General features: G+C 38.8%; 1 protein-coding gene across 1 annotated transcript; it reads left to right on the top strand.

The window, feature by feature from the left end:
• Positions 1-342: 342 nt before the first annotated feature.
• On the top strand, positions 343-9,953 carry LOC136693728 (zinc-alpha-2-glycoprotein-like). Its single transcript, XM_066666863.1, has 7 exons — positions 343-629; positions 2,274-2,546; positions 2,634-2,921; positions 5,372-5,656; positions 5,953-6,084; positions 6,606-6,665; positions 7,635-9,953. Exons 1-7 carry the CDS (start codon positions 560-562, stop codon positions 7,685-7,687), a joined length of 1,161 nt encoding a protein of 386 aa, XP_066522960.1. The 5' UTR covers positions 343-559; the 3' UTR covers positions 7,688-9,953.
• Positions 9,954-20,964: the final 11,011 nt, after the last annotated feature.

Genomic DNA, 20,964 nt, shown 5'->3' with positions numbered 1-20,964 from the left:
TCATTATCCAATCACAGTTAGCGGCCAGATACAGTTGAGCTGAATGCATTTGTAGGTTGTTTGTGTCCAATTCTGACACAAATTCAGCTTTTTATTTTTTTAAAGGAACTGGACAGGTATAGTTTATTGGGTAAGAGACAGAGTGACATTAAATCAATGTAATGAATATTTGTTTTTCATTATAGCATATAACAACACAGTTGTTTCTAGCCTAATAAGCAGACATGACGTGGGTACAGCTGCTCTGGATGAATGTAACTGAAGACGTTAAAAATGAACGTGTTATTATTATAAATTATTTTGTTTTTAGACGTTCAAAAATTGCCGTCTGCAGATTATTTTTTGACCGTTTTGGCGCTCCACATTTGTACAGCAGTAATCCCCAACACACCACATGATAGTAGGGAATGCGAGGGCAGTGCTCATGGACGCTGTGGGGTTGAATGTCGCAGCTGCGTCGGTTGTTGTTTATTTGTAACAGAAAATATTGGACAGGGGTCGTTACTATTTCGGAGTGTGGGAGTGGGTTTAATCCGTGACTGAATCTGAAGATGTGAAGATGGGGTTCAGTCCAACCGCCGTCGTCGTGCTCCTGTCTCTGTGCGCAGTGTGTTTAACTGCTGTGGGAGGTAAGTCTGTAACGATAAACAAGCGGCGCCATTTCGCGAAACCAAAAGTAAATGTAGGCCGTCTAACGGAACGTTACACAATTACTGAGGAACCGTTATAGACACAAGGAGTGGCGTCAGCAGAAATACATTTCATAACACATACAGGCCTAGGAGTGAGGATATGGGGCAGGGTTAAGGGGGTGGTAGGTGTGGTTAGTTATCTCCCTTTAATCTGATTGGCCATCCCAGAATACATGGGCACATCATTGGTTTTCACCTCGCTGTGGGGCGGGTGCTCGACACAGTTGCCTTTAGTTGTGTTTTGTAATCGGCGGGATATAAACAACACTCAACACACTTCATAACGTACAAATATCGGACAATAAAACTCAATATATATCTGGCGTTCTCATTTTTAACAGAAGCTGTTCACCAACGTTACAGTAGATATTTCATCATATGTACTGAACAGCAGTGTGAAATGAAGGTCAAAGAGTAACCGTGATTTTTCAGGGGGCGACAAAACAAATACAACCCTAACAAACAAACAATAAAAACTCTGCCAAATCCGCTGTATTATGGTAGCCTATTTTAATAAACAGAGATGTATTTCTTTGTAGATGGGCTACGTTTAATAACCTCAACTGGAAGAGGCACGTGAGCAGAGCTCAGTTGCTTTTGTTTATGCAACTTCTCTGGAGCTCTTCAAATATTTTGACATGAACCGTGCGATTAAGGACAACTTCTCCTCTACAGTAAATTATGTCTTTTCCCGGACAGCGAGCATATATCGGTCCACTGGTATAAAAAGGCTGTCACACCACTGACTGTAGACCACTCAGATTACTGTCCTGTACAGGATATAACTCATTTATAATCTCCTCAAACAGATTTTACACTCACAGAGACTTTTATTCTGGAAAACACACTAATACAAATATCACCAACAACTGTGAGAGATATAATAATGAGTATAAGACTGATATAAAATGATTAAATGATAAAAATGTTGACGCTGTGCAGATTAAAACTATGTACTAATCTTATTTATAAAGAATAACAAAAAGAACCTAATGAAGGAGAGAAATGTAAATTGGACTGTGAATGGAAAAGTGCTAAAATGTGGCGTTTTGTCTAAAATTCTGTTTAATCAGCAGCGGTCCGCCCAGAAAACGTTGTGTAAAACACTAGTGGACCTCCAACTTTGTCCTTAGTGGGCCAAGAGTGGTCCATCGTCTCCTTGCTCTCAGGGTTCAGACCAAGGGGAGAACAGTGCAGATTTTAGATAAACACACAAACTGAACAAATATAACAAAGTATACATCTTGTTAGTTGTTTTGGTGCTAATATATATTTATATTTTATATATATATATATATATATATATATATGTTATAAAACTTATTATATATAAGCCTAAGAATAAAATATTTGTATTTATTTTATGTACTTTGAAGCTTGTGTCTTTACATGTTTCCTCATAAATGATTTGAATACAAGTGTGAATGGTGGTGAGAAATGCCCCAATGTATTTTTGGCCTACACCCTTACATCTTATTTACATCTACACACTTACTGTTTGAAAACCAGATTATATATATATATATATATATATATATATCATTTCCTGTTTTATTTACACTTTTCCTGATTCCATTTCAGAGAAACACTCCCTGTACTACATTTACACGTCCCTCTCCAAAACTGTGGATCTTCCTGGGATCTATGATTTCACAGCAATGGGTTTACTGGATGACAGAGAGATCGACTACTACAACAGTAAAGATCAGATGAAGATTCCCAAGCAGGACTGGATGAGAGAGAAGATGCAGGAGGATTACTGGGATAAAGGCACTCAGTCTCGCAAGAGCAAAGAGCAGTGGTTCAAAGTCAATGTGGACATTGTGATGCAGAGAATGAGACACAATCACTCAGGTTAGTGATTCGTCAGCCTATGTTTTTTAAAAGCATGTTCTCTTGTGATGTACCAGTGAATTTAATTGTCCTTATTATTTTTTGTAGATCTCCATGTTCTTCAGTGGAGACATGGCTGTGAGATTGATGACAAAAATGGAGAAAGAAAATTTTTGAGTGGCATTGATGAGTACAGCTACGATGGATCGGAGTTCCTCTCCTTTGATGATGAAAGCATGCGCTGGATCGCTCCGGTTCCAGCTGCTGAACAGACCAAAAGGAAGTGGGACGATGTGGCGATCCTGAACCAGTACACCAAGGGTTACCTGGAGAAGGAGTGTGTGGACTGGCTCACCAAGTTCATGGAGTATGGACAAGAATCACTGAGAAAACACTGTGAGTATCTAAAGTATGTGCTGTTAGCTAATTAGTGGAAGTTTGAACTAGTGATCTGAGGTTGAAAAAAGTAAAATGTTTAATGCATAGCATTATTTTTGTTTCTTGTTTGGAAATTAAATAATTGAAATTATCCTACTTTGGAAATGACTTAGTTGTTCAACTACACATTGATGAATGTCAACAATTTCACATTATTTGTGTGTGAAATCCACAGGAAAAAGTATTTCTGTTGAAAGAGACCTGTGGTAGGGCACACATTAAAGGTCACTACTCTGTTAAATAGTCTTCGGTTGGTCCAACGTCTTCGGATGGTCCAACGTCTCTTCATATAATTCCAAGTGAAGGCATCGTTGTGGTGATACAGAATTAAGAATGATGCAATAAGCTCAACTGCAATAAGCTCAAGATGATAAAGAATTATTATTTGATTAATAATTAATTATTTAATTAATTTTGTTAAACTCCATGTTTGGGAACCATTAAATAATATGTAGTGTCTTTACCTGTCCAATTTTAGCTTGGACATGTAGGTCATCATGTTGGATGACTTTACATATTATACAGCAGAATTAGCTAAAATTAATTATTATTACTGAATTATGCTCATTGAACCGCTGTAGGTTCTTGGCACCAAAATTGAATGTGAACTAAAAGTAATCATTCCGTACAAGAAATGTGCACACACATTGGTTTTTATCCCACAACTGGTTTATTAATTGTAATATCAAATAATGAAAATTGATTATACATCGATTCAATGAAATGGATTACAGCGATACATCAGGGAACAGGGAGATTAATATATGAGGGAATTTCTCTATGATAAATATTACCCTAAATTCTGAAAAGGCTATAGTTTATCCCAGCAAAGGTTCAGCACCACTCCTGAGATATGAAAGAAATGAAACCATGTGACCTTACGTATCCCTGGAGATGGACTGGAGATAGCTGGGAGTACGTCACTGATGTGCGGCTAGTACTGCAGCGGCAGGCCTTGAAGCACTGCAGTCGCTGGCGTTCCTCTCCTCCCTTTTGGCCAGAGACACGCGGCAACTTCGTCGGAGCTGGTGGCGTCCTGAAGGTCTCTGTGGGAATTCTCCATCATCGCATCTGCCTCCTGGTGAGAGACACGTCCGTGCAGGTCTTTCCTTGGCTTTTTGCTCAGAAAATCATTCTGAGGGAGCATGTGGCCGCCTTCTCCGTCACTGATCCTGAAGCTCTTGTCACCACTTTGAGGGTCAGAGGTCTGAGGTCTCCTTCATGCTCTGGGTGTGGCATTGAGCTTTGCTGGAATAAACTATAGTTCTTTTAAACTATATTTTTTCTACTAGAAGTAAATTTAAATTAAACTTGTGGTTGGAAGTTCTGGGTGTGATCTATATGGATCCTGCTTGAGGAGCACAGAGATAGCCATAAGAGATTCCGACGCCTGATAGATGCCTGCAGAGAGCTGGAGAGCTCTAGAGAGAGCCAGGGCTCTCCCTTAACCGACTACCCTAGCTGAGAGGCATTGCCCGCTGGAAGCAAGAGCGAGACGTTCTTCCTACATTTTCTTTCTGTTCCTCTCCTGTTCTGAGTGCTAAAAAAAAACTAAACTCTTCTTTAGTTTTTTTCTTGCGACGGGATTTTAACCAGAATTTAGGAAACCCGCCTTGAATACCTGATTGGTCCTCAGGGATTGAGGATTGGAGCATCTCTTGCTCCTGATTGACTGTTTCCTGTACATTGGTAGTGACATCAAATAAAATTTATGACACTTGACAAGACCTAGACTTAAAGCCCACCGCTGTTGAATAAATATCCCAGAATTCTGAATCATACTTTGGCAATATAAAAGATTATATGTTAACAAAAAATAATATTATTCAGACAAACCATGTTTTACATAATTCTTAACCAAATATCACACAGAGTATGTGGCTACCTTGCTTCCTACATAAATTCATATAAAAAGGAGATTTAAAATATATGTAAATTAATTCCACCCGTTTTGATTGTCTAAATGGAATTAATTTCTCACAGTTGTACCCATATGCAATTTGTTTACCATGTAAGAACTTCAGGATGTTTGATTCTTTTAGTATTAACATGTTTTAAAATGTGTAAGAGGACATGGAATCAAAGTGGAATGTCATCTGAGTCTGTGTGCCTCTATGCTATCACCAAAGATTCTTCTCTTGACCCTATGTGACCTTGGGTCATAAACTGTCCTGGAGTGAGGTTTACGACTCTTCTCTGGGTGTTATCTCAAATTCCCATCTGGGCTTGTGTGATGAGAAGAGTGACTAAGAGTGAAGAAAGGTCTTTCTGCATATTAAGATAACTTTCGCCTATTAAGTCCCCAAAAGTATAATTTCTTTTATTAAAAATGAATGATCTATTCATTTCCACTACATGCTTAGGAATTAAAAAATAAATATAACTTTGTTTTTATTTTTTCTCTGTAGCTCCACCGGATGTTCATGTTTTTGCAAGGAAGTCTCAATATTCCTCAGACAAACTGACCCTGACCTGCCTGGCCACGGGCTTCTACCCCAAAGATGTGGTTTTGAGAGTGAGAAAGTATCGCACTACACTCCCTGAACACCTACTAACATCCTCGGGAGTCAGACCCAATGGTGATGGAACCTACCAGCTGAGGAAGAGTGTGGACGTCCAGGAGGAAGATACAGCAGGATACGACTGTTATGTAACACACAGCACCCTCCAGGAACCAGTTACTAAAAAATGGGGTGAATGCTTCTGTGTTATACATACATGGTTTGATGTTAATTTTTTATCATTTACTATTCTCTGAAAATTATTGGCAGGTTTTTGTTCTTTAAGCTGTAATTTGGAGTTGGGTAATTACACACATGCAGAAGTAGATTTTGTAACGTCATTTTGGTAATTTTCTGACCTTTTCCCCATCAGATGATTCTTAAAAACTTTTTCCATTTTTACAAAAATTTAAATGTTAATCTGATATAAAAACAGGAGAATAGCAGATACAGACTCTTTCATTAATTGTTATAATATTTCTTTTTAGATGGAAGTTGCAAGGACTGTAGGATGGGGATCATTGCAGGTTGTTTGGCTGGAGGATTTTTGTTTGTGGTGATTTTGATTTTGGTTGTGGTCATCATTTTAGTCCTCAGACACAAACACAACAGGAAGAATTGTAAGTATATTGCTTAAAAAAAATAAAATAAAAATAAAAACCGTTTTATCCTCAGGGTACAAAGAGTAAATTCTGCAGTATACCACATATTCTGCCCAGTGCTAGGGGATTTATACCCTTCTAGGACACACTTGGCCTATTTTGAAGACCATGCGCAACTTCTCCAGAGTGTCCCATATTATTGGCCAGTATTTTTCACAGACCGAATGTACATTTGAACATTTATGTAAGCAGTGGGTGAACGTTTGAACTAGTTGAATTTACTCAATTTAAAGGTTGTTTACAAACCTTTGGACATGTAGTGATGGTAAATACTTAAGAACCAAGGTGTGTCTCATGTTAGAATACATTATCTGTAAATGAAAATAAGTACAGATCTCCCCTTAAGTCCTTAAGGGTAGATCTTAAGTCTCTTTTGAGAAGATTCAAATGTGGCCAGTTCCCTGAAGATGGAACAGTCATCTCAAGCTTATTTCATACTGTGAATATATTTCATAATGAAATCTGTGTGTATTTAACAGGCAAGGAAAGGGATGGTGGACCAGCAGCAGAGAGCGATGTATACAGTATAGTTCCTACAGGTATGTGCTTTACTAAAATCTAGTCTTTCAGTAAATTCCTACAATTGAATTTAAACCTGGATCATATGTATGATGTGTGTAGAATTAAATAAAAAATAAATAATAATAATGCCCAGTAGCTCCATGTTATCATTTATATTAAGAGATCACATTTCCATCACAGAATATTTTCAGACAAGAAAAGTCCAAATAACTGTTTCAGTTTTCCGCTGAGTGGAAAAAATGTGTGTGTGTGTGTGTGTGTGTGTGTATGTGAGAGAGAGAGTTATACAGTACTAAACAGTGAAACATTTAAACAGCTCATCTCCTGCATTCATCATCACAGACAACTTGAAACTGAGCAGCAGCAGAGTAATATCTGTCACACTTGATGAGAGATGCATTCTAATGCCTGCAATTTAAATCTTCCTCGTGAGGAATTCCAAATCCAGATGTGTTGCAGACAAGTAACATGTAAGCTCTGATCATAAATAACATAAATATACAATAAAACATTTTCAGATTACACATTGGCAGGTGGATTTGCTCTTCAATTTTATCCACAGGTGTGAATGAATGTGTGAGTGCCCTGTCCAAAGTGTGTTCTTCCTGCACTGATTCGGAGGAGGCTCAGGACCCACTGCAGCCCTGAATTGGATCAGCAGTTATATTAATCAATTAATCATTTGATTAATCCAGTTGTACGTTTTGTGTTTGCAATTTCTTGAAGAGTTTCTGTCACCTAATGTTCTTTAAGTCCAGCTTCAGGTGGAAATTGAAAGTTATAACGTTCATATGAATATTTCTAATGTCATGATTTGAACTCACCATGATCCTGAAGAGGATCAGCAGTTACAGAATATTGAATGAATGATCTGAGCTCCATCCTTGAGCACACTGCAGTAAAAAAGGCTTGTTTTCTGACAGGTACGGAAACCAAAGCAGGCTTGTCATGTGTTTTTCTTAATCTACCTCTCTATTGTTTTCCAGAGAATGGACACTGTGTTCAGAAGATGAATCATGCCAATGGGGTTCAGGGTTGAATCCCTATGTCTGTGAAGTTTTGAAGATGAAGTACTTTTCTACACAGATTTAACACTTCAGAACATATACTTATCAGTATTTCTCTGTGCACGTTTTCTGCTGTCTCCGCTATTAAAACCTCATTGAAGCTTAACCACAAATTGAGATATGAAGGTGTAGCAGTGACTAAGCCATTACTTGATCTGTGGTCAATGTAAGTGAATGTTACTAAATTCAGGTCCGAAATCATAAGCTAAGACTGAGAGGGAGATGTGATACACTTATTTCAGTTGAGGAGGATGTCTCTCTTTTCCCTCAGTTCCTATTAAGTTCTTTATTTTACAGATGTGCACAGAGGTTTGAAAAGCCCATTTCAGATTTACATGTTTTGTTGGTTTTAATGGTCACCACACTTATATATGCCCTATGCGGTGTCCTTATTGTCAGTGGAGCTGGTTTGGGAGTAGAATTCACTGACCAGTAGGTGCCAGGGATGGCTGCTCACTGCTCTGGGTGTGTAATCACTGCCCCTAGTGCACTATAGAGTGTGTTTGTGTGTGTGTGTGTGGTTAGTGTAGGTAGAGGTACATTCTTCTCTCTAAAGGTACAAAAAGTATAATGTATCTTACAGGGTACAACAGTGGTGTCCAGTTGTGTTCCCCAAAGATTCATTGCATTCTCTTCTCCAGAAGGAGAGGGGGATGTCTGTAATCTTTCATTAGAGAACCGTGTCAAATTAAAGAACATACAGTTGTTTTGGGTTTGGCTCTATGTGAAACTCTAATGTACTGGCAAAGGATATTTTACATCTTATTCTATGTATGATTATTATTAAGTCTTGGAGATGAAATGGGGCGCATGGAATTAGCACAACTTTAAAATCTACAATTATAATAGAATAACGTACAATTACGTTCCCTAACTAAAGGTACTGAACATGGTACTGAAAGTGCCACCTCTTTCACACATAGCTCCAACAGGCTTCCTTTTCAGGTGCTCATGCAGTGATGTTGTGCTGCTGTGCCATGCGAGATCAGCTGTGCACATTTTGCACCTAACGCTTTTCCTTGAAGGCGTTAATGTAAAGTGTTCCCATACTTTTGATGACTTGGGTCGTACATTTTTCTCTCTGCTTGTGCTAACTGTGCTGTGACCGCCTCCGCCATTTTTCAAACCCTTCTTCCAGAGTTCGTCACGTGTAGCAACTGTACCTATGTGTATAATAACTTAGACCCAACTAATCGATTATTAAATTAGTTGCAAACTATTTTAACACTCGATTTTAATCGATTTAATCGATTAGTTGTTGCAGTCCTACAATGAATGAATTAATAAAATATTAGGTCAGCAAAATGGCAGACGTATAATAGTAATACAACAAATGCTCCTTACATTTCAAAATTATGAAAGTGTTTATACATTTTTTTATTCAAATAAGTATTATCATAAGTGCCATTCTACTGTTTAAGTCAATTGTGAAATAGAGGAATTGAAGAATTAATGAACTGATGTGAGTTTATTTTATTATGGAATTAATTAATGTGATCACAGTCCAAAACACTGAATTTTTAAGTGTGATTATGTTTGTGTGTGTGTGTGTGGTTTTTATTTTTTGTGTTGTGAACTTTTTTTGAAAGCATTAAGTGGGATGTAAATTGTTTGACCAGAAGAGTACTGGTCTCTATTTTCTAGCTTCAATGGAGGTATTCTTCATATTGTTGCCTTTGGTTTTCTCACATGAGCTAATTGGAGCAGCCATGGCTTAATGGTTAGAGAAGGGGGCTTAGGACTAAAAGGCCATTGGCTTAATTCCCATTTCCTCCCATTGGCAGAAACATTTGTACTTGTGGCAATGGGAGTGAAGGAATAGCACTGTCCACCTCCCTCAATCCACAGCTGAGTTGCCCCTGAGCAAGGCACTGAACCCACAGCTGCTCCCTGGGCACCGGGGATGGCTGCCTGCTGCTCTGGGTGTGTGTTCACAGCTGCTAGTGCACTAGTGTGTGTGTGTGTGTGTTCACTGCAACAGGTGGGTTAACTGTGAAAGACACATTTCTTGTATGTTGTACAATGACAAACAATTACACATTTATTAATTAACATTTTTGTTAATTTTTGACATTTGTGAAGCTGCTTTGCGTCACCATCATGACCTACAAAGAGACATACAATTAAATTTGTGTTAACATGCATGAGTTTTGAAACTATAATAAACAGTTCTCATGAAGGAGATTAGTCTTTGTTTTCTTTACTGTCTCTAAAATGTCATTGTGTACTTGGGATTATTTGACAAATTTTGATGTGTGCAGACTCCTAAATCCATCCTTTGTCATAGTACTGTCCAGAACATTTGGGACATTTTGTACAGAGGCGATTGCTCTAAGACTGCAAGGAAAGCTCATCTTCCCCTAAAATGTCAAAATATAAGTGATCAAATATATTCTGTTGTGTGTACATGTCATTGAATAAATATGCACTACAACGCGCTCAACATTTGTTCAGAATCAGCTTCTTATCACTGGTAAAGACGCGGCTTTCCCGCAGCTTGACATTGTGAGTTCAATAGCGAAGCAGCGAAGTGCAGGGAAACGAGACGAGTCATTGGATAAATGCTGGGCTTTGTCCCGTCCATCGGACGCTCAGCGTCTCTGGGGGTCTATGGGGCAGTGGGCTGCCCTCGGCTGGCCCGGACCCTCAGCCATGATGATTGGATGATCTGTCTGAGGCTGAATCCCTTTTTGATTGACATGATTTGAAATGAGCGAATCAGCGATCCTTTGGTGTAAAGATCCGTGGGAGCATTACACTTTCATTCTGTTCTGAGTTGAACCAGACTTTCTTAATCCTCTTAGCGGCATTTTCTTTGTTAAAAACGACTAGCGACAAATCGAGTTTCTATTTCTGGTGGGTTTTTTTTGTAGCTGCTTGTGTTTGGAGACTGACTTCTATCACTCTTTCTGACTTCTATCGCAGTTTCTGTCCAGCGGGTGCTGCTGAGCCCCTTCACCGTTACAAAGCACTCACAGGCGGACACACTTCACATGGGCCAAGGCCGTTTAAGCAGCCTAGCTCTGCTGGCCATTGAGAGGACACTAGTCAAGTCCCTGGAAAAGACGCCTTGTTGGTACGACAGGGTCACAGATCATTTTCTTGAAAAGGAACGGAGGGTAGAATTTACGTATAAATAAACCCACACATTTTATGATGTAGGACGAAATTGAGCTTCCCCTCCTTGAAAGACCAGCATCCGCCACTGATTTTGTAATATACAATAAAAACACACACCAATTAGGTAGTTCTCTAGAATACATTTGGATTACATTTCCAGTTAATTAAGAAGTTTGCAGTTATTGCCAAAAATATGTTTTAATGGTTTATGAGGGATTTTAGGTTACTAATACAGCACAGAATACTAAATGGTGGTGCAATCTGGGGTGGGGGGACTGTTGTGCAATTTGGAGGTAGATGCTTCTGTAAATTTTCTAGATGGCCAGATGTTGAAAAGACTGTGAGAGGGGTCTTTCACAATGCTTGAGGCCTGTCAGATGCAGCACAGATATGATAGATAAGGCCAACCACTGTAGTGTCATCTGGATCTGGAGGTTGAGGGTTCGATTCCCGCTCCGGGTGACTGTCTGTGAGGAGTTGGTGTGTTCTCCCCGTGTCTGCGTGGGTTTCCTCCGGGTGCTCCGGTTTCCTCCCACAGTCCAAAAAAAACACACGTTGCAGGTGGATTGGTGACTCGAAAGTGTCCGTAGGTGTGAGTGTGTGAGTGAATGTGTGTGTGTCTGTGTTGCCCTGTGAAGGACTGGCGTCCCCTCCAGGGTGTGTTCCCGCCTTGCGCCCAATGATTCCAGGTAGGCTCTGGACCCCCCGCGACCCTAAATTGGATAAGCGGTTACAGATAATGGATGGATGGAGGAATAAAAATGTTCTGAATGTTTAAATATAGATTATTCATTCATTATCTGTAACCGTTTATCCAGTTCAGGGTCACGGTGGGTCCAGAGCCTACCTGGAATCATTGGGCGTAAGGCAAGAATACACCCTGGAGGGTGCACTAGTCCTTCACAGGGCAACACAGGCACACACACACACAGACACTTTTGAGTCGCCAATCCACCTACCAACATGTGTTTTTGGACTGTGGGAGGAAACCCACGCAGACACAGGGAGAACACACCAACTCCTCACAGACAGTCACCCGGAGCGGGAATCGAACCCGCAACCTCCAGGCCCCTGGAACTGTTGGACTGGGACACCTACCTGCTGCGCCACCGTGCCGCCCTAAATCCAGATTAATGGAAAAAAAAAAAAGTTAAGCGGAGAAGGGGGACTCTAGGCTTGGGCTTCAAATCTAACTGGCTTTAATGTGCACTGGAAGTCTGATTCTCAGTAACACCAGGCTATTCTGATGCAGGCTGTTTCTGTATCTTGTCTCTATGCTCTGTCATACACCCACCCAAATCATGGACTTTTCAGCCTTTTACCATCTGGCAGACATTACAAGAGCCTCCGTTCCCGCACTAACAGGCTTCGTAACAGGCTTTTTCCCCGAGGCTGTTATCCGGATGAACACTATTCAGGCACACTTTAAATAAACATTGCACAATCATTTCATTGCACCTTCTGTAAAGTTGTATTTAATTTATCCTTCAGTACATAATGCATCATCTGCACAATGTTACTTTGTTTACATGTCACAATGTTATATCACAACTGCACTTTATGTAAAGTATGTAAATAATGTTATTTATTGCACTTCTGGTTAGATGCTAACTACATTTCATTGGCCTTGTAATTGTACTCTGCACAATGACAAAGTTGAATCTATCTATCTATCTATCTATCTATCTGTCTATGTAGGTATTATATATAACAAAGGTATGTAGACAGCATAAGTAAATAGTTATTTGTGTGGAAACGTTATAATAATTGTAAAAAGTGTTGGAAATGTACCATGCTAAATCTGTCTGACAATGAAATATTACTTTTTTCTTTGAAACTTTCTTTCAGATGAAGATTTGATGTTCTTCAGAAGATGTACAGTCATGAAACTGAAAAGTATAAGAAAGGCTCAACTGCCTTTCTAAATGTCGGCTACAATGGAAGTTTTTCCTCTTTTTGATTTTGTTTTTCTGATCTCTTATAACTGGTTCTCAAAGCAGTGGTCAGCCTCAGTGTATGAGGCTCAGGAGATGAAGAAGAAGTGGAACGCTGTATGAAAACGATTTTCAGAAATGTGTGGATTGGCTGAAGATTTATTCAAGCATCAGTGTGATCACACAGAGTGAGTATTTAGACACAGTAATGAAATCTGTGAGCGGCATGGTGGCGCAGCTGGTAGTGTCGCAGTCACAAAGCTCCAGGGGCCTGGAGGTTGTGGGTTCGATTCCCGCTCTGGTTGACTGTCTGTGAGATGTTGGTGTGTTCTCCCTGTGTCTGTGTGGGTTTCATCTGGGTGCTCAGGTTTCCTCCCACAGTCCAAAAACACACGTTGGTAGGTGGATTGGTGACTCAAAAGTGTCCGTAGGTGTGAGTGAATGTGTGTGTCTTTGTTGCCCTGTGAAGGACTGCCGCACCTCCAGGGTGTATTCTACTCTTCCAGGTAGGCTCTGGACCCACCGTGACCCTGAATTGGATAAGCGGTTACAGATAATGAATGAATGAAATCTGTCCATTAGCCACTTCATTCATTCATTCATTGGCTGTAACCTTTATCCAGTTCAGGGTCACGGTGGGTCCGGAGGCTACCTGGAATCATTGGGTGCAAGGCAGGAATACACCCTGGAGGGAGCGCCAGTCCCTCACAGGGCGACAAACACTCACACATTCACTCGCGCACTCACAATTGGACTCTTTTGAGTCACCAATCCAATTACCAACGTGTGTTTTTTTGGACCGTGGAAGGAAACCAGAGCATCCGGAGGAAACCCACACGTTTGTTAGCTTAGTAACACACAAATAGAATATGAATGGAGATAAAGGCCCTGTCTGATCCCTTAGGTGATGTGAGACCATTCTGTTTGGCTATTTCTGGTATCACTTGTGACTGTAGTGTTGAGGTTTTTAATTACAAAGTAAGATTCCCTAATTTATTAAGCTTCCTTATGACATTCCATATTCTGAACTGAACCATATTCTGTTCTGTAGAGTGGTATCTAAATGCCTATGGACAAGACACAACAGATCAAACTAAAATTCAGCAAAGATGGAAGGAATACACAGTCTCTTGTGTAATGTGTTGAACACTTTCTCTTGGCAATTGATATCATATGGACGAGACTGTTCCTTCTGTAGAGGCTCAGAAGTAACTGGTAAAGAAAAAAACAGACACCGCAAAATATTATTTTGTTATTTACCTGTCTTCTTTTCAGTATAAATATTCAATTGGTTTCAGTTAACTCGAAAGGAGTAAAGGCTATTACCTATGTCTGCCAAAGGGGGGCGTATGATACTCAAGTGATCATAGAGTAGTAGAACTCAAGAGAGTAGAACTGCACTACGGAGGAAGAATAAATCCTCTTGTTGTGAAGTTTACATCAGCTCAACACGTGTGCTCTATTCTTTTTCTCAGGTTGGTAAAAACATGAAAATCAAGTGTAAATGATATTTAAAAAAAATAAATAAATACAAGATGTCACTGATTAGGTAGTTGCAGGTGGTGAAAAGTTGGTATTAGATTAGATATTGGGATAAGGGACCTTTAGAGTATTAAATAATTAATCTATGAAACGTTTTCATCTACAATGACATTTACTGGTTATTGTTACTAGATGCACATATTTTGGGTTATTTCCCATCACCAGAAAATGTTATTGGAGTCCAGTATATTTAATACTCTATATGGCAGCTAAATTGAAGTCATTTGGTAAGAGATGCCATTTAGAAAATATTTGTAATTCATGAGTTGATAAATATTATTTCATGGTTCATGATATGCATGTGTATATGTATATATATAAATGTAAATATTTGTACATGTTAGAAACTAAACTGTTAAGACATGTTAAAGTCAGTTATTGATTTTATGTAAACATGTAAAACCAAACATGAATCAAATAAAAACAGTTTGATGCATTGGGAGTACAAAACATGATTTAAAAGGGTCTTTTATTGTGGGTTCTATACAAAGCAAGAGAATATATAGGAAATATAAGATGTGTTAGTTGATCACTATACCTGATACATTCAGGTTTGTCCCTGAAAATGCGATCTTGTGGGGGACCTGGTCCTGTATCACCTGAACCTTGACCAGTATGTGAGTGAAATAGAAGTTTAAGATTTATTTTCTAAACATACTATTGAGCTAGACCCCAAAATACTAACTCACATAGAATATGAGGGATCTCATGTCATTGACCTAACTCCTATTGATATCACCCTTAAAAAAATTCTCATCTCAGACTCTCTGGACAGCACAGCCTGTAACATATGCATGGTCCACTCTTGACACCTTACAAATTACATTGGTAGACTTAAGATACCTCCTGACCTTTGGTATAACTTTCTATTTCAAATGCACCATTCTATTTCAAGCCCTACTACAGAGAAGGTTAAAGACTTGGTTTGATAAAATGATTAGGTTTGTTAGACACAAGAGAGCCCAGAGAGGTGGCTCCTCAGGTATGAAGCCGAGACTGGAATCGAAGAACCAGCCCTCAAGAGTGGCTGGCTAGGTTCCAGTTCCTCCTTAAGATTTTAAGATTATGCGCCTTCCAGAACAACAATGTTTTAATGAAATTAAACGGTTGTTCCCCATTGTTCTCTGTGTGATACTGTAATATTTGAGAGTACATTATGTTGTAAAGTCACACTTCATAAGTGTGTGAGTAAGACTTGAAGTATTTTTACTATTGTAAAAAGTTTCATAATCCTCTATTATATTTGAAAATAGTTCACACACATTGTTTGGCATTTATATACAATGTGTAATTACAACATACAACAAAATGTGTCTTCTGCATTTAACCCACCTAACCCATATTTGTGAAGCCGTGATGGCAGTAAATATCATCATTTTAATTCCATGAAATAATATCCAGATCATTAAAGCTTAAGTTTAGGAGTGTGTTTAAATTAAACCTACTGTAGTATTTTATTGTGGATTATGTATTTAACATTCTGTTTATTTTATTATGTACTGTCTGAATGACTGTGATTTTGCAGTTTTGTTTTGTATATAGAGTCCCAGTGAAGTAATTCACTACTTTATTGTTTTGCTAAATATCTTCTTAATTTTAAGTGACTACTATTACTACTTTTTAAGTAATTATTATTTTAAAGTAACTATTTTACTTGAGAATAGAATTTGGCAAATCATGTACTCCTCTGTTCTCTTCAGAGGCACGTTTAAAATATTTGAAAACCATCCCTGCACATCCTGGGCCTCGGGTAAACACATAGTAATATAGAAACAATGTTTTAAGTATTTTTGAATCAGTGAAGATACGAGGCAAAAAATATTCTCTACATTTAGTTTCTTTCTACCTTTTTTTTCTGAACTGCACATGCTCAGAGCTGAAACTTATTGTTTCTCCAACAGATTCATGTTGACACTGCTACCCTCTACAAAAAAAAAGTTGTGTGTGGGAGGGGGGATGTTTTTTCATTCTAATTAAGGCAATTTTCGCATTTTAATTTTTAATAAAATAGATTTCATGAATGTTTATTTTTCTTCATAAAGCTACATGTCCAAATATGTGTTTGCTCCAACAAGATCCAAATAAAGTGTTGGTAGCCTCTAATGCTGACAGTATTAGAAAGAGATTACTGTTGTCTTTTAAAAAATAATGTTTTTTTTAATTAAAATTTAAATATTTTACTTTTGTTAAAATAAAAACAAAGCTATAAAAATAGTAAAATTCTAGTACTGATGCATTACTTTTAATTCAGTTGTAGTGGAGTATGGATCAAATCAAATGAAGAAATGAAGAAATGAAAGATCATGAGGGGGGAACTCTCCACTCTAATAAGGATTTTGTTTGGAACAGAACCCCACATTCCACAGAACTGCGTGTGTGCAAAGACCCCCTCCACACACACACACAAACTTACATCAAAGAACTCACCAGGACGCCTGTCCATGACCCCCTCATCTCCGCCATGAATGAAAGATAACAAGCCAGTTATTATGCTTTTAGGCAGAGGGGAGATCAAACAAAGTGGGGAACAACTGTGGGTGATAATTCGGCTTTATGGCTGTGGCGCATAAACGGCGAAGCGTTATCTCGTGTGAAAATCAACAGATGGCAGTGCTGACTTAACTCGAGTTGACCTCCGGGTAACCCATCCGCACTGGACGAACAGCATGGACCAACAGCGACCCCAAGTGGACGTTTGCGAAATCGTGTTTCGCCCTACTGACTCCTAACTGCACACCGAGCAACGCGTGTTCATGAACATTGTTTTATGCAAATATGTATTAATGTCAGCCCCTTTTGTTGTCCTCAGATGAACGTCTACCAACCAATGAAGTGATGTGTATTACTGTTTGAATCATGAAAGAAAGTTTCTGTCTCTGATTAAGAAAACGAATTAATATCTTCTAACATAATATTGTAGTGGGATGTAATCATAAAGTACCCAAGATATATACACGTAGATGTTTGATATTAATAATCCAGGACACATATTATGCTATACCACAAGTATGTATAGGTAATTTTTACGTTATTCAATTTTGTGTATACGTGTATCTTTTCTCTCTCTCTGAAACGTGAAACAAGTCACGTGAGCCTCAGACCCAGGATCCAATCAAAGGAAGGATACCTCCCAGTTGGGCGTGACCGCGCCACCTCTGAAAAGAGTGTGCCCGGACCACGCCACTCACTTCTACTCTCCGCTTCTCTTCCTTTTCTCCGACCTCTTCTCTCTCTACGATTTTCAACCTCTCCAAGCGAGACGTTTTTCTCTTCCTTACGCCGCCGAAACACAGACTCTAAAAGGACCTCACTCAGCTTCCCAGGAGACGTCTTGCACCAGCTAGAGTGTGAAAGAAAATTTACCAGTAACGTCGCGTAACTCCGAATAATCCTTTGTTCTTTTTATTGTGTTTATGTTTTATCGCCCAACCTAAGTTTAATCTCACGATTGATCAAAGCAGGTGAAACTTATTCGTGGCCAGAATAAGATATCACCCCGTTAGATTAGTTGATAGCGGATACACTAGCATCATAAGCCGACTTCTGAGGGCACTGCTTCTGGAGACTCGAGTGACGAGCTAACGAATCTGAGACGCCGCCCCACTCAGGGGAAAGACCAGCCAGGCCTGCAGTCCTCCGCGAAGGGGAACCCCCGACTGACGTCACCACATCTAAGACCAAGAGTGTCTGACTCAACCTGGAAGGAATCCCCTTTCCAGCGAGCCTACCTTCAACGACGCGGGGAGGACAAGAAGCGAAAACCCGGAGCACGGAGGTTAAAACAGCGGGACCCGACAGCTCGGCAAAAAGAGTAAGCAAGCAAACTTCACTCACTTTCCAGAAGCTGGTGCCTAATTAAGTCTCTTGATAAATTTATACATTAATTAAAACCTCAGTTAGCAACACATTAGTCATAAGTTCTAGCGCCTAGCTCATCTTTAAATTCGAATCGGCTTCACCTGCGTTGATGCCGTGAGATCTTGAGATTATGCTATGTTAAGTACATATTCTTTTGTTAATAAATATTTCCATTATTTGAAATCACAGTGTGTGGAGTCTGTTCATTAAAAGTCTGAAGATCCTGAAGAACTCACGTAGCTAGGCCATTATTCATTCTCAAACTACTTGTTAATGTTTTAATTACTTAAGTCAATTATAAAATTTTAATTACTATCATTAGTCAAACATCAGTAATCATAAGAGTTTGAATAAGGTCAACGCTACAAACACAATATATAAATATATATAAGATATATATTTATATATTTCACGGTGTATACACAACATACACTACACAGTATTGAAAATGTTTAAGTGACACCCAGACATATTTAATGGCATTTTCACACTACAGATTTTTTCAGGGCCTGGATCCGCTTGCTCTGGGGGTTTGTTTCCTTTGGGGAAGTGTGAAAGCTGTTTTTAAGCCCAGGCACTGCAAACAGCGCCTATACGTGCATTCGGATTTGAAGCGCGGATGGCTTGACCGTCAATTTCCAAAGTGCGGATAGCTTGACTCCAGTTTCAGCGCGCTGTGTGGGGCTCAGCCGATGGGAAAGCAGGACTCATGTTACGTCAGTGGTCACCGGTCACCAACATTTTACACGTGCAAGATCACCTTTTGAAATCTGAACAAATGAAAGATCTACCAGCATAAATACCAGGCTTAAGCTATACTAAAAAAACATAAATAAATAAATACATAAATAAAAACATAGCTTTATACATTCCCATAGCTTCCAATAACATAAAATGAAATGTGCAAAATATTATAAATATATAGCGCTAAACAATTGATTATTTATTAAAGTAATTACCATATCTTTGCCCTCATACAGGGATTTAAGCTGTGCATATCTCTTCTACAGCTGGGAACATTCACTGATATAGATACTTTTTTTAACCGATCAAAATACCCTACCGTTTTAGTCAGCTGTATTTAACAAATACACTAAAATATATACTAAAATGCACTTAAAAGTACACTATGGTATCGACAGAACACCAGAGTATTGTGTGACGCGCGTGTGTTGTAATTTGTATTCCATTAAATATTCCATTACTATGTTAATTTAAACACGATACTGAAGCAGCTATGATTTATCGTGATCGACTTGCAGGGTCTTGGAGATCAACCTGTACATGGCGATAGACTTTTTGGCGACCACTGTCTTACACCATCCGCTGCCGTTTTTATTGAGCAATTTTAAAATATATTTAATTTTTCATATACAGTACGTCATGTGGGAAAAAGACAGGAGTCTATGGTTTCAGACTGAAACTAAATGAAAGTAAGTTATGTCCTTCACAGGAACTTATTGGATTTTAGCTAAAAATTATACACAGTTTCCCTTGAAGAACAATGATAAAATATAACATTTGAAATGGGCTTGAACGTTTTCAAAGACCACGGTCTCTTTTATTTTTCCTCATTAATGTATTAAATAAACAGTATATTTGACCAAGGGCGTTTACACAAGACCAAATATAAACACGTATGATAAAATATTTCACACTTCACACTGAAAGACACTTAAATATCAGTAGCACATGGAGCAAAAGTATCAAAGAAGTATAAATATGCTGAATGCTTGCTGAAAACTCAAAATATAGTGCCATTGGACAAGAAATCACTCACAAGCAAATATATGTTTGCAGTATAATCTAAATTTAACAAACAACTCTTATAGTGAATTACTATATGAACAATCTCTACACCTCCGGGAGGGTCTTATTCTTGGAGTCATAATATTGCTATGATGATTTGATTGCATTCACATAAATAACACATAAATATTAATTAAGGCAGGTATTTTGGTGTGTGTGTGAGGGGGGGGGGGGTGTACTGCTGGATTAAAAAAAATTGGTATTTGCTTCAGAAAGCCTATCATTCCCAGTCAGACTTAATTAATTTTACTGTGATGGATTTCAGTGTATACTTTGGCAATCAAGCCAAGTATAAGAAACTGGGGTCTATTCAATTGACAGTAAAATGGAGGATAGCAGAGCCACTAATTTCAGCTCAGAAGAGGACTGTTTAATCATAGACATCACTTGCAGATGTTTGTGAGGATGCAAAGCAATAGACATTGGAAAACTCCACATGCATCATTAACAAAACATTAACTGTGTAGCCATGTTATCATTTTGAACTCATTTCTGTTCTGCCCAGAGTTACAGCTGTTGCTAACCAAAGTGTTGTGTTTATATCAAAGTCTGCTAATCATTCTTTACTTACAGATGCAATTGAGACAGTCTTGGCAGCAGATTAAAACTGAATACAGGAACATTGTTCAGAGTTGTCAGTGTGATTTTCATGTTTATGCGTGATTTCGTTGATGCGAATAGTGTCTTCATGGCTTTTATTAAAATGTGTTCACACTTCTTTTCCAACAGCTGAGGAACTGACTTTGGAGGTGTACTGTGGAAGGCAGGTTTTGGATGGTATCGCTGGGGTTCTGCAGGAAACAGACCCCTATTGTTGAATGTGTGAACACAATCTGAGTCTGTAACTTGCCAAATATCTGTGTGATTGTTTTGATGCACACTTTGTTACAGTACACAGTGATGTGGCTCCTGGTTTTGAGAGACAAGTCTGCTCCAGTAGGTGGTGTGTCTCAGGTAGAGGTGTGTGTGTAATTGTAGACCCCATA

The sequence above is a fragment of the Hoplias malabaricus genome, chromosome 4, assembly GCF_029633855.1.
Source record: "Hoplias malabaricus isolate fHopMal1 chromosome 4, fHopMal1.hap1, whole genome shotgun sequence".
NCBI lineage: Eukaryota > Metazoa > Chordata > Actinopteri > Characiformes > Erythrinidae > Hoplias > Hoplias malabaricus.
This window is presented reverse-complemented; position numbering and strand designations above follow the sequence as displayed.